The following is a 19,851-nucleotide window of genomic DNA, read 5'->3' as shown; positions in this document are numbered from 1 at the left end:
TTCGGCAACAATGGTTCTCAGTTTCTGGACATTTACAGCCAGCCATTCTCTGCGCATGCGCAAAATTTTAGCCTCCCACGGATGTGTAGTATGTATCCCAGAAGGCGGCAGACCAAGGGCTATGGTCATCCTTTGCCTAGGAATGAGGAAGTGGTAGAGAGCACCTGCAAGAAAGACACTTGCTCCAAATATAGGATTACTCCTTTTGTTACTAAATAGGTTTTCAGGGTGGAATTGTGCATCTTTCTATTTCAAATGTGCCAAAACCTAGGGATTTTAAACTTTTTTTTTTTTTTTTTTTTTTTTATCATTTATAAAACGAAATGGAAGGCATCTAGAGGCAATCATATTACTGTTTTTTCTTGTTAGGGCTTGTAGATTGCGTGAGAACCTGTAGTTTTTAGCGCTCGAAAGGGTTCAGAGAAAACAATTGTTGCCTATGTGCCCTGATCACACTTGAACTTTAGCCATTGGGTGAGGTGCGGATCAGAAACATGCAACATATTTTCACCACTGGCAGGACCGGATGCTTCTGCACTGTAAAATGTTGCTTTGCCATACCTGGGTACAAGGGAGATGGTTATATTAAGCAATATATTTTTTTTCTTTCTCGTTCATAGAGGGACAAAGGAATTTAGGGACTGACGGGTTATACTGCTGCCTTCCAGAGAACTTCAAGTCCCAGCATGCCATGTTGCTAGTGTCCTAGGAGAATGGACATCTTTTCTTTTCTCTGCTTTGTGGAGAAAAGTCAACCATTTTTAGTAGCTTTTATTTGTACTTTTCTCTTCAATCAAGAATCCTGCAAAATCACTGCTGACCTGGTCTCTCCACGCAACTTTCTGAATAGACCTTTCCTAAGCCTGATTTGGGACTGCCATACCCAGACCCTAATGGAAAGGATGTGTGTGGCTAGCCTGAAATGTTACCCTTGGACTTCTGCATTGTGGTGCTTTTCGGGCCAAAGTGTCCTGTTAGCCACACAGTGCTGTCCTGGTCCAGAGCTGTAGCACTTCCACGGATGTGACCCTGTATTTGAAGGATCACTTTAGTTTTTCTGCCAGCCTAGTGACCTGATCATCTGCCACCTGACTTTTCTTCTGCCACTCAGCAGACTGGTTTTTGAGGTCTAGCCTTGTACCCTAAGCTACATTGCCTTCTGCCCTGTGGTGCAGCATGTCTGATTCTACTGTAATGGGTGGCTGTAGTACATATTCCCACTAACTGTTCTGCAGTGTACTTTCTGAGATACCAGATACTTACACCCTGGAAATGTATCCTCTGCTAGAGTGAATGCAATCCTCAGTTTTCCCTAGCTCTTTTTGGCATGGTTCTCTCCTCTGTCTTATCCTGAGAGGATTTTTCAGTATTCATGCACAATTTTATGGGCCAAATAGCAGAATTATTGCTGACTATGACTGTAGAGGCCACAATGTGAATCCATGACTTCCTCTGCAAAATCTTTATCTGATCTGTCTCTGGGCCCTTAGCCATCAAGGGTTTGTCTGATACAGTGTTCCTTAATGGATGAGCCTACACAAGAGAAGTCGCAGTCTTCTGTTATCACTCATGAACTTCAAGAAACAGTGTACGCCATTAATGACATGGTGCTCACAAGTCTTTTTCTGTGTACCTGCTGTTTTCAAGTCTTTCTTTATGAAGACTGGAAGAACCCGACAAGCTCATTGTCCCTCCCAAGCACCTGTTGAGCTTGTATCCCTTGTATTTGGGGAAGATTTCAAAAAAAAAAAAAAGTGGACAGATCCTTGTGGATCTGGCATTGTCCTAGGCGTTCTAAATCTTCCTACGTGCACCTTGTGTGTTTGACCTGCATAAGATGGGCGTTGATCATGATTTTTCTGGGTGTCATTTGTTGGCCTGTAAGCCCAGCCGATCGAGTAAATCTTCACATTCCAGTGTCAGAAGTTTGTTTGTGTTTCAAACATTAGTCATGCATGACCTCTGGCTGTACTGTAGTCTAGAAAATGACATTTCCTGTGAAGGAAATATACCCCACAATCCCTGGGTTTCTCAGTCTAGCTCTGGTGCAGGTGCAGTAATTAGATCTGACACAGCCACAAACAGGCAGGGCATTACCTTGATTTAAAGAGATGGTGTGTTTTTTTTTTTTTTTTTTCCCCATCAAATTAGCACTCCCATATTTGTGAAACAACACTGAGGAAGTGGCAAGGCATGGGCTGTATGCTGCGTGACTTGGAACAAGAAGTTGCCTGTCCATTTAGCTAGGGACAAGCAAAGTGAATGAATATATGAATTGATCAGCCATGACAGTACAAACTGCAGTCGCAGCATGCAAGCTCATTATTACAAGGTAGCAAGCGGCATGTCTAAGGATCTCCTGTGGAGGATGCACTTCTCTTGAAGTACCCCATAGACAAAAGTTTAGAGACCCTTTCTAGAGCTCTGTTCTCACTGGCAGGCCCTGCAGTGCAACCTGTTCTGACAGTAACCTTATCTTATTCAAACACTGACTGGACTAGATTACCAGGGCAGTTTATCCTTTGACCATAGAGCAGATAAAGCTCATGGCTGCAGCCTGAGCTATTATGTGGATGCGTTGTTGGGTCTCCCGCCTTATGTTCAGAATGGGCTGATGAAGTTGCAAGCAAGAAGCAACTGCCCCCCGAGTGAAGGTGTATCTAAAGAGCTGCCCTGAATAGTCTTCAGATTTTTACCATGTGTAGAAGTACCCATCCTCCTTGGCAGAAAAAGCCTTGGAAGACCCAGTAATTGTTGGCCAGCCTGCATATCTGATGCTTGGGTACAGAGATGGTTTCCATGGGCTACATGCTAAAGTTTCTCTTCTGGAGCAGGGTGTCATCAGCCCACTCCCTGTGGCAGAATGGTTGGTTGCAGGGGTTTTATACCAAGCTGTTCACAGCTCCCAATCCAAAAGTGGGCACACATCTCAAGACCCTAACGGTCTACATTTTGGACCCAGAAATTTCATATGGAATCCCCCCCAGGTCTGTTATATCCTTCTTTCATTTGGGAGACTTTTTGGACTTTCAACATCAAGAATGCATGCCTACATGTCCCCATCTTTCCAGCGCACCAGTGTTTCCTACCCTTTTCTGTGGGTGCTGTGGATCTCTTGGCTTCCAGGTTCAACCGCAGATGCAGAATGTAGCCCTTTGATCTGATCAGACTCTTGGCTGACACTCTGTGGGTTCCTCCAGATTAGCTGGATCTTCTGTCCCAAAAAACGAATTTGACCATCTTGCTTCATGGTTGCTGGCTTTAATGGCATGGTTGTTGAAGCCAACGTTGTAAAATATAGAGGCTTCTCCAAATCTTGGATTTCCACAGTGTGAAAAGCAAGGAAGTCTACTTCCTGTAAGGTTGATCCTGGCCCATAGAAGGCATACTTTATACTTTGTATAAGCACTTTCACCACAGAAAATTCTCCATGGGATAAATTCTGGCATTTTTACAGATGGTTCTGGACCACCATTTTGGTTCCCAAGTACCATTTTAAAGGTCAGGACTCTACGTTTGGCAGTCTTAGTCACATTGGTTGATCAGGACGTTTGTGCAGGGTGTCTACTATGTGGCTCTGAAATTTGGTTTTCTCGGCTCTTTAAAAACTGCCCTTTTGAACCAGTTAGGGATATTATAATCTCCACTCTTAAGCACAAGTTGCATTTCTACTAACCAGGCCCATCCTTTGTCTTTGTTCAGCTCCAGTTAATTAGAACATTCCCCTCCATTGCTTTGTGTGTATGTGTGTGTGTGTGTGTGTTTGTTTTTTTTTTTTTTTTCTTGCAACTACTGCTTCCTTTGTAAAGACTGCCATTCCTCAGAGTCCCAAAAGTGGGAACATGCTTCTCTTTCAAACATTTCTCAGTGGCTTAAACAGTCAAGGATCAGGCTCTACCCTTTTTAGGTGCACTTTACTGAATCTGTGAGTGTTCTTGAGCTTTATGGCATCAAGCAGATGTTTTCCTGATTTGCAAGGTTTCCACCTCTTCCTAGCAGGTGGATGTTTAGGCCTCTTCTGATGCCAGCTTCAGGTTTTGTTGCTTTTGCCCACCCTTTGTTTGACTGCTATTGGATGTTCCATCAGTCTCAAATTCCTGGGTTTCTCAGTGAACTCAATGAATAGATTCTTAAGCTTCAAGTTGCAAATGTTTTAGCAGTACTTTTTGATTACACACTGCTAATAGTTCAGAAGCCTGGGCAAGGACAATTAAAGCCTAATTCAAGCCTAGTTAAATCCAAACTGCACAAGGAGCCTAAGCAAAACCTGAGCAGCATCCAGTGAAGGACCAGTTCTATTTGGATAGGCAGAAACTGAAAACTTTAGGTGAAGAAAGAGCCGAGCAGGAATGGGAATTGGCACTATATTTTAAGTATTAATACTGTTATTGTAACGTGTAATATGTTTATGCATATTATGTATGGTAACACGTGCTGAACTCCAATTATATGGTTAGTGCTTACATTGCAGAGAGAGTATGATTTGGTGACATGGTTGTTATCTATGCTTTGATAAATCCGGCTCAGTGTGATGACTTAATTATTTAATTTTTTTTTCTTTACTAGTCTTTATTTCAGTGTGATCATGTCCAGTACACACTGGTTCCGGTATCTGGTTGGCAGGAGCTTGAAATCATTTTCCTTGAGCACAAAGAGCAGGTAAAGCTAAACACTTTGAAAGTTTTGTGTTTGCTGCTTGATGAGCTGCTGTAACATTTTTGCTTCAAAGCATCCTGCTTATCCTTTTTGGCAGTTTATAATTTACATATTGGCAGTGCTGAGGATTTGTATGGCACCTTGACCTTTAAATTATTATTATTATTATTTTATGTTTTTTTAGATAGAATTCTATTACTAACCATACAGCATTCATGTTTTATTACGAATAGTTTAACCTAAAGTAAATGTAAAATCTGGTGTGGGTTTTTTTTTTTTTTTTTTTTTTTTATTATATATATATATATATATATATATATCTCTAGCTAGCTAGCCCAGATCCTCCTCTTCTCGGGTTCTTCGTTGCTGCTTCTGCTTCTCGCCTCTCCCTCCTGTCGGGTGCCCTCACAGCAAGCAGCAACTATGGAGGCACCCAAGCTGAGCTGCAGCTCCGTGTGTCCACTCAGATAAGGAGCTGCCATTTGGCCCCGTCCCCTCTCTCTCCTGATTGGCTGACTCTAACAGCCGCGGGAGCCGATGGCGCATCGGCTGTTTTTCAGCCAATCGGGGGAGAGTTCCGGAGGGCCGACGGACTAGTGGTCATCGCTGGATAGAGATAGGGCTCAGGTAAGTATTAGGGGGTGCTGGGGAGGCTGCTACACTCAGGTTTTTTTTTTATCTTAATGCAAAGAATGCATGAAGATAAATAACTTTCTGACTTTACAACTCCTTTTAGGGGTTTTCTTTTTCTGTAAAGTAAATTGAACTTCTGAGTATAATTATAGTTTGCTTCTTTTGTAGTTTCGGTACTATGTACTTATAAATTGTGGTGCAAATATTGATCTTCTGGAGACTCTGCAGCCACAGGAAGAGGCTGTATTCTTTATATGTGACACCCACAGACCAATAGATGTAGTGAATGTGTACAATGACACCCAGGTATGTGTGCAGTACTGAGGCTTGCAGTGGGCTGACACTCTTATGATATCCACAATAATATAACTATCTATGCAGATAAAGTTGCTGATCAAACAAGATGATGACCTGGAAATCCCACAATATGATGACATTTTCCGTGACGATGAAGAGGATGAAGATGGAGAGGATTCTGGTAATGAGAGCGAGGGTTCAGAACCTTCAGGGAAGAGGAGACGATTTGATGAGGTACATTACATTATAGCCTTTGAGACTATAGAACAAAAATGGTAGTAATGCTTATGACCTTTTCCTATGCTTGCCTACATTTCTAGGTTATGTTAGCAATATAAGGGACAAGTCCTTCTGTTTGCATAACTGAGATGTTGCTTTGTATAGTGACTGCTTTCTCCACTTGACTGGACTACAGTATGTACTGTAGTTCTACCTACTAAGGTAATTATTTTTCTTCCTTGTGTAGGGAGCTGTAGAAAGAAGAATTGAGAGGCGACGGGCGAGGAGAGAGTGGGAAGCACGCAGGTAAACTTCCTTAAAATACTGTCATAATAGTGTCCTACCAATTAAAAGTGCCCTCTTAACTTGAAGTTTATTATGCTAATCTGTTTACTGTACTTCTCAGTATAGTTGATTTCTTGTTTTATTTATTGCAGAAGGGAGATCCTCTTTGACTATGAACAGTATGAATACCATGGAACATCGGTAAAGTGGTTTGTGGGATATTTGCATGATTAACTTTCTGCAGCATGTTGGAGACCTTCTTAGGTCTCATTTGACCTAACATGACTCTTTTTGGCTGGGACGCCCATAGGTAATCTGATTAAAAGAATTGAAATCCCAGCAATAGTTTGCAGAGATATGGGAAGAATGCCTTGAAATTATCAGTACCAAGATACCAATATACTAGAATAAACTCTTGAAAGAACTAGTGAGAGAGTTTTGCAGCAAGATCTGATAAAGAATCCCTACTGTCAATAGGAAAATGTGATTAGTTTCAAATGCATTCTGCTTACATCTAAAATTTTGCAATGCTTCTGAGATCTTTCACAGTTCATTGACCATTACTTATGACCTGCATATTGCCCTTTTTCTGAGCTGCATCATGCTGCTTTTACATTCCCATTGTCTTGTATGGAGTAAGAAGCCGGTTTGAATTGAACATTAATATTAAAGAAAGCTTTAGTAAGCCATTGTTGCATTACATTTTTGTATTGAGTGATAAACTCTTGCCATCATGAGATTTTACAGTAAACCTGCAACACACCTGGAATTTTAAGCTAAGATTATGATTAAAAAAAAAAAGGCAGAGCTTGCCTTAATTAAAAATTTGCATGTCCGAGTGGACAAATTAAATATTCAGATCTTAAACTTAACTTTCACTGAAGTAAAACACTCTCACTAAGTTTTGTGAAAGAACCCAAAAGTCTTTGGTGATAGGAGCAGCCTAAAATTGCATGTATGTCTGAATGTTTTGTATCTACTGGTGATTGATTTTTATGTGGGGTTTTTTTTTCCATTGTATGGTCCATTAGTACAGAAAGTGAACATCCTGCTTTTTTTCGAAGTGACTGTTGCTACACTCAAAGCTTGTGTGCAGCCTGACAACCACTGAATGGCATCTGGGGCTTCTTATGCTCTTTTGCTTTGACAGATCATGTAATTGAATGTAATTTCCCACTGCCAGTTGTAAACCAGGCTAAATATATAGATCTATTTCAGATGTCACTAGCAACTTGAAGGTGTGGGCTAAACCTAATTTTGTCTCCAGGAAAGCTAGGGAGAGGGAGACCAAATATGTTTTTATAAGCAGTTGGCTTGTTGTTTCAGTGAATGCTGAGAAATGGAATTGTTTTTTCTGAAAGAAATATGGAGGTTGCCACATCTCACTTTGGTTGCTTCTTCTCACTCTGCAGATCCTGTGATTTTCCTTCCTCCTTTTTATTCAATTTGTCACTTGCCTGGAAAATGTATGCTAATAAGGCTTGTCTGGATTTCCGGACATGGATTATTGTTAATGCCAATGAAGCTTAGGGGGTTAGCGTATTAGCCAAACAACTAGCATCTTCAGAAGGAGATGGACAGTGGAAGCCCCATATGTCTTTCAGTAAAGGTTTACCTTAACAATCCTTGCCTGTAATATTACTCCACCCTAAATGTTTTTTTATTCAGGCATAGACAAATGTCTGCATTGCTAGCTGTGAAGCTAAACATTTAATGACCATAGTTATCTGCTCTTCAGTTTGCAGCTTTAGAGATGCAAATATATCTGTACGGTTTCAGATTTGGGGTAATTTTTCTGCCTTTTTTTACCTCTTTTTTTCGATGTAGTCTGCAATGATGATGTTTGAGCTGGCATGGATTATGTCTAAAGATTCAAATGACATGTTGTGGTAAGTTTAGAGATTAGATCTAATGATCACTGGCAAATCTTTTGTGTACTTTGAATTACCACGCATGCAAAATGATACTCAAATAGGTTATGTTCTGGTTTAAAAAAACCTTCCTAGACACTTTGATGGAGCTTTAAACGGCAACCACCATGCATATTTATACACACGCATTCAAACTGTAAACCATACCAGTGGGATTTAGAGTTGGTAATGCTCCCAATTGATTACTTTCCATGTAAGCATACACACTGGTGGTGGGCACATTTGTAGAGAATGGGCACAGGGCAAGGATCTTCTGCTCAGCAATATCAGTAGTGTTGCATCACCAAAGCCAAGCATCTTTAAAATGAAAATTGTTGCATTCAACTTTTTTTGGTGTAAAGCTAGCACTTAAAGAGGAAGTAAACTCAGCTATGAAAATCAAACTTTTACAATGTATTAAACGTACATGCAATATAATTACATTTCACATTAAATATTCACATCATAACTGTCTAGAAATACCTTTATTTTAAAGTTTATCTTTTTCCTCTTCCTTGGTGTAGGCAGCGCCATGTCTAGTCCTGTTTTATGCTCCCCCTGCTGCCGTCATTTCCGCCCTTACTGTAGTTGTAAGACTCTCTGTGTAAGACGTGCTCTCTCAGTCTCTCACACTGTCTTGGAATGCTTGGAATTTTCACTCACTCGCTCCCTCCTCCCCCCTCCCCCCTCCCCTTGTGTAAACTGTCATGCTCACTCCCCCTGTGAGATGACAGGAAGCTGGAAAGAACGGCATAGCTAATCGCGAGACTTAGCTGTGCCCTGACAGAACAGGGAGAGTTCAGAAACGGCATGCAGACGTGCCGTGGATTAGATAACACACTGGGCATGCGCAGATGACGTCAGAAAAAATTACAGGAAGGATTACAGGAAGAATAAACAAGTAAGAAATCTTTTACAGGCATCTATCAACTGCTTTGTTTCTGCAGATTAGAATAAGCTAAAGTGAAAATTATGAGTTTACAACCTCTTTAAAGAGAACTCCACTTTTCTTGAGATTAAAAAAAAAATCCCCTCTAGGTGATCAATGTATATTGCAGGGATTTTATCAGTTATAGTAGATTTCTACCTTTTTGTTGCTGTGAAGAAATGGCTGTTTGTTTCATCAAATTGCATACTCATTCATTGGTGCACATTGAGGAAAGCTGCCATGCCCGAATTCTTTAAAAGGTCAGTTCAGCTTCACCAAAAAACTGCCTATGCAGATTAGAGGCATCATTAAAAAAAAAAAAAACAAATATTTGCAGCTTTGACTTAAGTTGAAAAATGCCCTTGCTTTAGGGGTAGTCCATTTATTTGCCCCATGAAGCCTGAGTTGAAACTCCCAGGATGTTACTAGGATGTTTCCAAGCAAGGCCCAACTATTACTGTTTACTTTCACAATCACAGGAGTGGGCTCTCAAATTCTGAACTTGGAGTTACTGCATCAGGGTGTTGAGAGCACATGTTAGAAGGTTTTTATTCTTTGTTGACCATTTCATTCTTCATCCCCTTTTTCTTTGCAACCCTAAGAAATAGTTTTGCCAGAGTTGTTGTGTTTTTTAATATATATATAATATATAATATATTATATATGTATGTGTGTATTCAGTACGTGCAACTAGCTTGATGTTTTGCAATTTTTTTTTTTATCTTTTAGGTGGGCTATTGTTGGCTTGACTGACCAGTGGGTTCAAGACAGAATTACTCAGTGAGTATTTCTTTGTTACATTAGTACGTATGTTTTTGTTTGTTAGTTTTTTTGTTTTTTTTAATGGTAAGGCATAGGGATGCACCGAAATGAAAATTTTGGACCGAAAATGCAGGATGCCCTTGGCCGAAAACGACTTTTTTCCCCCAAATGATTTTAAAATAGATAGAACAGGGGCATACGACAGAAACAGGCAGCGATGTACACCTGTAGCTAGTATGTAGTATATGCAGTATATGTACTGTGATGGGGTTGGCAAGTGGTTAATTTAATTACCAATGATATTTGTATTATGCAGCATGAGGGGGTTAATGTATTGCCACTGCTGGTCACTGATGCATTAGTGACCGACCAGTGGCACTTAATTAACCCCTTTGTGCTGCATTAGTGCAACCAGTATCAGTGCAACCAGTGTTAATTAACACTGATACTGGTTGCACTAACACTGGTTGCACTGATACTGGTTGCACTAATGCAGCACAAAGGGGTTAATTAAGTGCCACTGGTCGGTCACTAATGCATCAGTGGCAATACATTAACCCCTCATGCTACATAATACAAATATCATTGGTAACCTCGCCTCAGCCCCCCCAGCTCAATGATGCAATGTCCTTACTTGTCGGCACCTCTCCGCTCCTCTCGTGTCTTTCCTTTCAAAAGTGCCGCCTCCCAGTGATGTCACTACTACGACTCTGTACGACAGTGTATGTCACCAGGACAGAAAGTCAGGGAAATTTCCCCAACAGTAATAAGGTTTGGTTGGAGTAAGGCTTTAACATACAGTGCCTTTTTCACAGATTTGATGTATGTTACAAAGTGTATACAATGTGTATCTGCAGTCAAAACTTGAGAGAGAGAGAGAGAATGTTACAAAGTGTTTCTGCAGTCAAAATGTAACATTCCAGAGAGAGAGACTCTAGGCTGTGATTTATGATCTGTTCTAACTACAGACGCTTATATAGTAGCAGACATCCACATTACCTTCTTCTACAGCAAAGAGCACATGAAGGGAGGAGGTGGGTGCAACGAGTCAGCATTAGGCGCGGAGGAGGATAAGATCCTTTGCATTCCGAGTCCCCCCCCCCCCCGAGATGTCACTTGTTGCTAGACGGCAATCGGCTGGCCGTCTAGCAAACACTGTACCTCACAATGAAGCGCAGATGTAACCAGCATAGGATCGCAGCAGTCAGCACACATACCCGCAAATGACAGGGAAGTGAAGGACTCGCTTTACTGATATCAGCGGCCATACATTTTCAGCATCCTTAACCCCTTATCGGCCGAAATTGGATACTCACATTTTCGGTCGAAATTATCGGTGGCCGAAATTTCGGTGCACCTCTAGTAAGGCCCCTTTCACACTTGTGCGACTTGTCATGCGATTTGTGACTGCAGAATCGCATGACAAGTCGTTCTCCATTATTTCCAATGAGCCCTATTCATATCTGTGCGACTTGAAGTCGCACCAACTTCAAAGTAGTCCCTGCACTACTTTTGGCATGATTTTGGTGCGTTTTGAGGAAAAGACATTATAAGCCCAGTCAAACTTGCATCAAAATCGCGGCAAAAGTTGCGGTAAAATCGTGTGACTTTGAATTCGCACAAGTGGGAAAGGGGCCTAAAACCAAGTTTATTTGTAATAAAAAGCATAATAACATGGTACAATATAAATAAACCAGGGGGTGCTTACAGAGGGTTAACATATTAAACAACATCACAACCGTAGTAAAATGGATCCATCATTGGTGACCACAACGTGGAATGAGCTTGTAGTACAAGCATAAAGATAAAACATTCGATCTTATTAACATGCAGTGACCATTCAGCACTGTACAGAGTATGATGAGACATCAAAGAATGTACTCCTGTGTACGTTTATATGCTTAGTGCAGGTTCATACTCATTACATGTGAGCGGCATTTGCAACCATCTACCCCAGATCCTGTCATACTTAGTTGGACAGCCTCTATGGCGGTATATCATTTTTTTTTTTTTTTAGTAGAGTTTACTTCCATTAGCCACTTCTGCATTGTAGGAACGGACTCTACTCCAGAACTGGGCTATATAAGCTTCTAGGCAATGAAGCATGTTTCGTGCAGGAAAGTGGCAAAGAATTTATCTACATTGTCTGGTAGCAGACCAAGTATACAAGGTTTGGGGTCCAGTTGAAGGGTTTAACCCATGTCCTCATGTAGGAAGTTTACTATTTGTATCCAATAGGCCTGAATCTCTGGGCATGTTCATATATTTAATGCAAGAAGGTGCCCTGCTGCATGTTACATCTGGGACATTGTGGGCTGTAGTTCAAACGGTATTTGGAAATTCTCAGTGGGGTTAAGTAAGCCTTGTGTATAATATAGAAAATATAAAGAAAGATTCAGCGCTGAATTAATAAACAATGTATAGACCAGCAGCTGACACTCAAGGGCAATCTGAACACCTTCAACAAAAATCTTAAAACATAGTGCAGCGCAGTCTTATGAACCCTATTAAGATGAATAAATACTCTGAATAATAAAATCAGCAATAAAACCAGTTCTAAATAAAGGAGACAGTCCATAGCTTAAGGTGATGTAGAACAAAGCGGAGAAAGATAAAGTCCGTTGTGGTCTGGTGAATAACAACAACTGGTGTGACTTCTGTGCTTACAACTTCCCACCACCAAGCATTATCTGCCTCTCACCTTAGTAACTCGAACCTGCGGGGTCAAAAAGCATAAATTTCTCCAAGGAACACAGCATCTATCTCTCCAATAATCAAGGATCACAGCTCCCAGCACTTAACCATGAGGTTTTTGAAAAGCAATCCTTTGCCGCAGAACATGCGATTTTAAGCACACACTTCCAGATACGTCCCCCGACATAGAAATAAACAAAGGGATCTAGTGCTCTCTGTATATATTTGCCAGAATTTATTAACCGGTTGCCGACTGCGCACAGTATATTTACTGTGGCAGTCAGCCCCGGCCAGGCAGAGTGACGTAGGTCTACGTCGCTCGCCTGTCACCGGGTTTTGATCCAATAGCGGGCGAGCGCGCGCCCGCTGAGGCGTGCGCCCGCCTCGGCTCGTTCACGGAGGAGTGCGGGCGGGTGACCGGCGGACCCGATGTCCGCCGGTCACACTACAATCGTCGGTAGAGCGGGAGAAAGGCGGAGCGGCTTATGTAAACAAGCCGCCTGTCATTCTCCCCTGTGTAAAAATGGAGATCAGACGGTTCTACTATGTAGAACCGTTGATCTCTGTTTTTACACTAGTAGCCATGTCCAATCACAGTTAGAATCACGCCCCTAGGACACACTTAACCCCTCCCTGTCCAATACAGTTAACCCCTTCCCTGCCAGTGTCATTTTTACAGTAACAGTGCATATGTATAGCACTGATTACTGCAGTAATGTCACTAGTACCCCCAAAAGTGTCAAATGTCAGTCAAGGGTCCGATCTGTCCGCCGCAAAAAAATCGCAGATCGCCGCTATTACTCGTTAAAAAAAAAAAAAAAACACCAAAAATGACAAAAATCTTTCCCTTTATTAGTAAACGCAATAACCTTTGCGCAAACCAATCAAAATACGCTTTTTGCGATTTTTTTTTTTTTTTTTTTTTTTTTTTTTTTTTTTTTTTTTTTTTTTTTTTTTTTTTTTTTTTTTTTTTTTTTACCAAACATATGTAGCATAAAACAAATTGGCCGAAAATGTTAAAAAATTTGATTTTTACATTTTTTTTTTTTTTTTGGGGGGGGGGGGGAATTTCATATAAAAAAAGTGAAAAATATTGTTATTTTTGCAAAATTTTACACTTTTTTTGTTTATAGCGCATGATCAAAAAATCGCACAGGTGATCAAATACCACCAAAAGAAAGCTCTGTTTGTGGGAAAAAAAAGGACATGAAATTCTTTTAGGTGCAGCGTTGCACGACCGCGCAATTGTCTGTTAAAGTCACGCAGTAAAAAAAATCGAAAAAAAAACCCTGGTCAGGAAGGGGGTAAAATCTTCTGGGGCTTAAGTGGTTAAGCATAAACTGGAATTGCACTTGCATGGTATCCGGAGTGTAAAAACATATATGAATTGCAGAGCGTGCAGCGTGCTGAGCTGTGCCGAGTTCCTTCCTGGTTGTTTGCAGCAATTCATGTTTTTACACTCCGGATTGCAGCAATTCATATGTTTTTACACTCCGGATACCATGTAAGTGCAATTCCTGTTTATGCTTAATAAATTCTGGCAAATACATACAGAGAGCACTAGATCCCTTTGTTTATTTCTATGTCGGGGGACGTATCTGGAAGTGTGTGTTTAAATCGCATGTTCTGTGGCGAAGGATTGCTTTTCAAAAACCTCATGGTTAAGTGCTGGGAGCTGTGATCCTTGATTATTGGAGAGATAGATGCTGTGTTCCTTGGAGAAATTTTATGATTTTTGACCCCGCAGGGTCGAGCTACTAAGGTGAGAGGCAGATAATGCTTGGTGGTAGGAAGTTGTGAGCACAGAAGTCACACCAGTTGTTGTTGTTGTTCACCAAACCACAAGTAGACTTTTTATATTTCTCAGCTCTTTGTTCTAAATCACCTTAAGCTATGGACTGTCTCCTATATTTATAACTGGTTTTATAATTGGTTTTATTGTGTATAATATACAACTGCATCAGATGGTCCGAAAGTTTGAGTGATGCGAGTTTGGGGCTTTCTAGGGTCTCCAAAGTGTCTGCCGTCCAGCGAGCCTGCACCCCCATCAACAACTCTGACATGTACACAGTATTCAGTTCGAGATATATAGCGGATATTCATTTCGATTTGTTATTGTTATCCTCCATGACTATATCTAGCAGGGAAATTTTAGGCAGGGATTGGAGTTAGAAACTGGGCCTGTAACGCGTGTCATAGTTGGTGATATCTGAATAACCTATATGAAGGAAGGTTAAATTCCTCTTTTAGGGATTGAAATGATCTAATGCCTGTATCACTTATCACCTGACACAAGTAGATCACTCCCCTTGAAGCCCATAGATCACGATCTGGAATAAGGGCTAGCTCCCTCAAATTCGGATTGTGCCATGAGGGGGTGTGGAAGTGAATGTGCAAGGCTCCCATTTTCTGAAGAGCCACGTCCCAGATATGTTTGTTATGTAATAACATGGACTCTTTGAGTATTGGTCGAAGCCAATTATCCCTGTCCACGCAATAACACCTGGAGAGGGGCGTGAGCAGCATGGTGTGGTCGTCTGCAGACAAGAGTTTGATATCGGAGAGCATCCAAGTTGTGAAAGGGGTAGAAGTGGGAAATTTTGGGAAACTAAATAATGACAAAGTCCGGCATGGCCAAGCCTCCTTGTGTAGCTGGGTTTTTAACAGTTAGTCAGGGTAGTTTGTCACCCTTGTCCCCATACAAAAGAGTTGAGGATCATATCAATGACCTTGAATATTTTTAGGGGGAGTAGGATCGGAGAGTGCCAGAATACATATAGGAGTTTGGGCAGAAGGATAATTTTTTAATGAGGTTCACTCTGCCCATAACCCCGAGGGGAAGGCGTGCCTAAGTCTGCGTGCTCTCTTTCAAAATGGTTATTAGAGATTCTACGTTGTCGAAGATATAATCTTTGGGTGTCCTTGTGGCGACAACTCCCAGGTACTGGATTAATGAAACCCTCTGTAGTGAAAGAGACAGAGTCTCTGGTGGTCGGAAGGGATCTAGGGGGAAGTATTTGCGTTTTGGACCAGTTCATCTTTAGTCCCGAATGAGAGCCAAAGTCTTCTATAGACTGTAGGACGTATTGTAGAATGGGCCAGTGTCTTCCAAGTATATAATCATATCGTCCGCATACATTCCCACAGTTTTCGTAAGGGACCCTGGCCAAGTATATTGGGATGTGCTCTGAGTGTGATCGCCAAGGGTTAAGCAGCGAAGGCGTACAGTAGGGGAGATAGTGGGCACCCCTGACTAGTGCCACGGCCAAGGTGGAGGGTTCAGAGTTCCAGCCTTTCAGAGACAATGGCCGTTGGGAGGTAGTATAGGAGTTGTACCCATTAAATAAAAGAAGGGCCAAATCTGAAACCTCTCAAATAGGGCCGAAACAACTAATTGATTATGAAAATAGTTGTCAATTATTTTCATAATCGATTAGTTGGCAGGCCAATTGATTGGCCTGCATACAGAATGCATTATTTGTTTACATATCAGAAGACACTGTGAAGCACACATACAGCTCAGTACACCATCCATAGATGTCAGTAAGTGCCTTTAGAACATGTGAATATGTGAGGAGCAATGCCTCATGGGACATGTGGTTCTAAAGGCAGAAGTTTTTTTTTTTTTTACCTTGCTATAGGGGCACTCTATACTATACTTTGCAGCTTGCTATTGGGGCACTCTGAAGGCAGGAGAAGCCATAAGTGTTAGGGGGACCCCAGAACAGGAGAATCAGGACTGCTCTGTGCAAAACCATTACACAGAGCAGGTAAGTATAACATGTTTGTTGTGTTTTTTTTTAATCTGCCCAACAACAAATTGGCCAAAAAAAAGCATGAAAAGCAAACTGCATAAGTGTGAACCGAGCCTTATGCTGGCCATACACATCATCAATTTTCGGACGATAATATTCATACAAAAAACCTTCGTACATTCGCTGAATGAAAGAATGCCGTTTGAAGATTTCACTTGCTTTTAACATTCCGTTTTAAAATTATTATAATTTCTGAATGAAAACCACATTCACTGCCTGAAACTTCTTTTGACCAAGATGTTTTCTATTCACTTTCGAATCTTCCCGTCACTGTAGTCGAAAACCAAAGTCGATTTGACCCCACTAACGATTTGAAAATCGAACAAATGTTAAGATTACATTTTTGTTTTTGAAGGAAGACCTTGTTTTTGTATGGCCAGCATAAGTGACAGCAGGCGCAGGTAGCGTTTTATCAAGCCATTTGTTTATGTCAAGGGAGTCTGTCATACAAAATATATCAGTTCTGTCTGAAAATCAGAAGAAAACTTTGTTTTTTTTTTTTTTTTTTTTTCTTTAAAAAATTTGATTTGTAGTCTGATATTTTAACCCATTCAACCTCTAATAGTATATACAATAAATCTCTTCTCTCTGTTATTCTCAGTGGATTCGAGATTTTGCTCCCTAACCATATAGTTGGTTATTTAGATTTATCACTGCATATAGGTATTTAGGAATAAATTGCCTTTTTTAAAACTTTACATGTTAACTAAATTATACACCACACTTTTTTTTTAAGGGTATTTTCCGGTTAATCGATTAATCAAAATAATAATCGGCCAATTAATCTATTATGAAAATAATCATTAGTTGCAGCCCTACTCTCAATCACTTCCAGAGATACCCCCACTCAACGGAGTCAAAGGCTTTAGCTGCCTCTAAAGCCACCACTGCTCTGATAACAAAATTCTTGTGATCTGCTTGGATGTTCATGTATAGGCGGCGAACATTCATAGCCATGTTTTTCCCTGGCAAGAAGCCAGTTTGGTCGGGATGTATTAGGGATAGAATAACTTGGTTTAGACGGGGAGCAAGTACCTTCGCTAATATCTTAATGTCTGCCTGGAGCAGAGATGGGACGGTATGATTCAGGGAATCGGGGGTCCTTCCAAGGTTAGGAATTACTATTATCATGGCTTCTCGCATGGATTCTGGTAGACAACCTGTGGCATAAGTGTGTTTTTTTATATAGTGATCATAGTTCAGGGGTTAGCTCATCAGAATAGGTTGCATAGAAGTCTAGGGGTATGCGGTCAGAGCCAGGGGCCTTGGCAGAGGCGAGTGAGGCTATGGCAGCAGCTATCTCGTCCACCAGCAGAGGAGCATCGAGTTCCTCTTTGGGATCTGGACAGTTGTGGGAAATTAACATTCTGAAGGAAGGCTTGGGTTTCTAGGACGAAGACATTAGTTTGTGAGGAGTACAATGTTGCATAAAATGAACGAAGCTCCACAGCCACCAGCTGGGGATTAGAGACACTGGACCCCTGTACATCCATCAGAGTCACCACAACTGGTGGCCTGGCATCCTAATGGGCCAAATATGCCAGGAGTTTGCCTGCTTGCTTGCCCTGTTCAAATATACCCTGTCTACAAAAGAAAGTTTCTGTTTTGGCCTTCTCGTAGATCAACTCGTCCGCAATATGAGTTTGGGACCTAAGTGCGGATATAATAGCTGGGGAGGTATCTGAAGCACAAGTGTCCGTTAAAGAGGACATATGCTCCAGAGCTCCCCGGAAGAGGGTCCGGGAAGCAGCCTTCAAACGTTTAATGCATCTAGTGAGGGTAGAGCAAACATGCAGTTTGAAAGCCTCCCAAACCAGGTCTTTTATTAGTGTTAAAATAAAACCGCCACTCATGAGGCAGGTCTTCTTGATCACCAAGGCGGTAAGCCAGAAGGGGTGAAGGCGCCACGGACAGGGTATGGCTTGAGGGGCCATTCTGAACTTCGCCCAGCACGTAGCATGGTCCTAAATGGATCTGGGCTTAAACCCTGTGTCTTGCAGTAGGGGGAGAAGGGGATCAGACCTTACTGTAAGCTAAATGCGAGACATTGTGGAATGTGTTTCCGTGAAACATGAAAATGACCGGGTGTTGATGTCGCCAGGTGTCCGTGAGTGTGAAGTCCCTAAATAAACATTTAAGGTGGGTGGTGGTAGGGGAGGGGGTCAAGGTCTGATGTAGTCAGTCTAGGAGTGGGTTCAGGACCATATTAAAGTCACCTAACCATATGGCTGGAATGGAGGGGTGCTGGGCCATGAATGATACTCTTTCATTAATCACCGCTGAATTAAACGGAGGAGGGACATGGAGGAGCAGGCCAGGATCAAGTACGGTCTCGCGTATAAGGTCGCATGCATAAAAATGAACCTGCCCTGGGGGGTCTGTGTGTATGGATGTAGCTGACATCTGAACTGTCATGGTGCATCAAAGGCATACATCAAGGAAAGTATAAGAGGTCTTGAGGATGGCACATCCCCTTACAGTTAATAGGGGAGGAAGCCATCTCCACACTAAGTCCAGAAACTAGATGGGACGAACAATCGCTGGTTGGTGAAAAATGGTAGTAGGACGTATAGTGTAGTTAGTGTTCTCACTCTTATGTTGAAGAGGGCTAGATTGCTCTTGTAGCATGTTTTCGGTGCATGAAAAATGATGAGTGAGGGCAGGAGTATAATGCAGCAAAAATGCATCCAAAAAACATTAACTGTAATGTGGTGCCTATACATGGATATGGACCAGAGGACAATCCCGTATAAATCGAGGGGGGTGAAAAAATTAAAGGGGGTAAACATGGATGAGTCAGGTGAGGGACAAAACATAGGCCGTATGCAGAGACTCAGTCATACCTAAGCAAATAGTCACCATTCTAATGGTTTGGGCAAGTTTGTACGGGGTGGCATTGTTCTCAGAGCGGTGACCCTAGCATGTAAGGTGGGCATGATATGATATGGAAGGGTATCTCCACAATGGTTGGTGCCTGCATACTTAAAGCTACCAGTTGACTCTTACGCCGGGCGTTTTCTCGCTGCATCCCTTTGATCCAACCAGTCTTATGCAAGATCTGGGTCATCAACGAAGTGTGCTCGATCATCGCACACCACACGTAGACGGGCAGGGAACAGCATGGTGTATTTCAGGTGGTGTACCCGTTGTTTAAAATCAGTGAAGCGGGATCGTTACTTCTGGACTTCCACCGAGAAGTGAATGCTGCATTTCGGCTGTTGTGAAATGGAATGTTGCCACGTTCTTGTGTCAGTCGCAGGGCCGCTTCTCGGTTGCGATAGTATAGCAGTTTTGCGATAAAGGTTCTAGGCGGCGCACCTTCAAGGGGACAGTGAGCACATGTACAGCAAACGTTGCAGAAAAGGCTTCTCTGCCATAGGTATTAGTGAGGAGGTTTTCCAGGAAAGTGGCTGGGTCAGCACCCTCAGTTCCCTCAGGGAGCCCGATAAACCGTACATTGCATTGGTGGGCCCTGTTTTCTAGGTCATCTTGCTTTTGGGCTAGTTGTTGCAGCTGCCTTTTGGATGGATTCAATGGTATGCTGTAATGGGTTAATAATGTCCTCAGCACGGCCAATCCTCACCTCAGTTTCAATTACTCTATCCCTCAGTTTAGCCATATCTTGCCTAATGAGGGATGAATCTACCCTCAC

The 19,851-nt window shown here is 41.8% G+C and overlaps 1 protein-coding gene across 1 annotated transcript in view; it reads left to right on the top strand.

Annotated features, from left to right (window-relative positions):
* The window catches only part of CDC45 (cell division cycle 45), a 155,162-nt gene that overhangs the window by 21,672 nt on the left and 113,639 nt on the right, over positions 1-19,851 (top strand). The window contains exons 3-9 of the mRNA XM_082243089.1: positions 4,567-4,659; positions 5,458-5,595; positions 5,671-5,820; positions 6,053-6,111; positions 6,243-6,291; positions 7,918-7,979; positions 9,658-9,708. Of these exons, the coding sequence (XP_082099215.1) occupies positions 4,567-4,659; positions 5,458-5,595; positions 5,671-5,820; positions 6,053-6,111; positions 6,243-6,291; positions 7,918-7,979; positions 9,658-9,708 (602 nt within the window). The remainder of the gene's footprint in view (positions 1-4,566; positions 4,660-5,457; positions 5,596-5,670; positions 5,821-6,052; positions 6,112-6,242; positions 6,292-7,917; positions 7,980-9,657; positions 9,709-19,851) is intronic.

The sequence above is a fragment of the Pelophylax lessonae genome (genome assembly GCF_965119305.1).
Source record: "Pelophylax lessonae genome assembly, chromosome: 1".
In the NCBI taxonomy this organism is placed as follows: domain Eukaryota; kingdom Metazoa; phylum Chordata; class Amphibia; order Anura; family Ranidae; genus Pelophylax; species Pelophylax lessonae.
The sequence above is the reverse complement of the archived record's forward strand: the minus strand, read 5'-3'. Positions and strand labels throughout refer to the sequence as shown.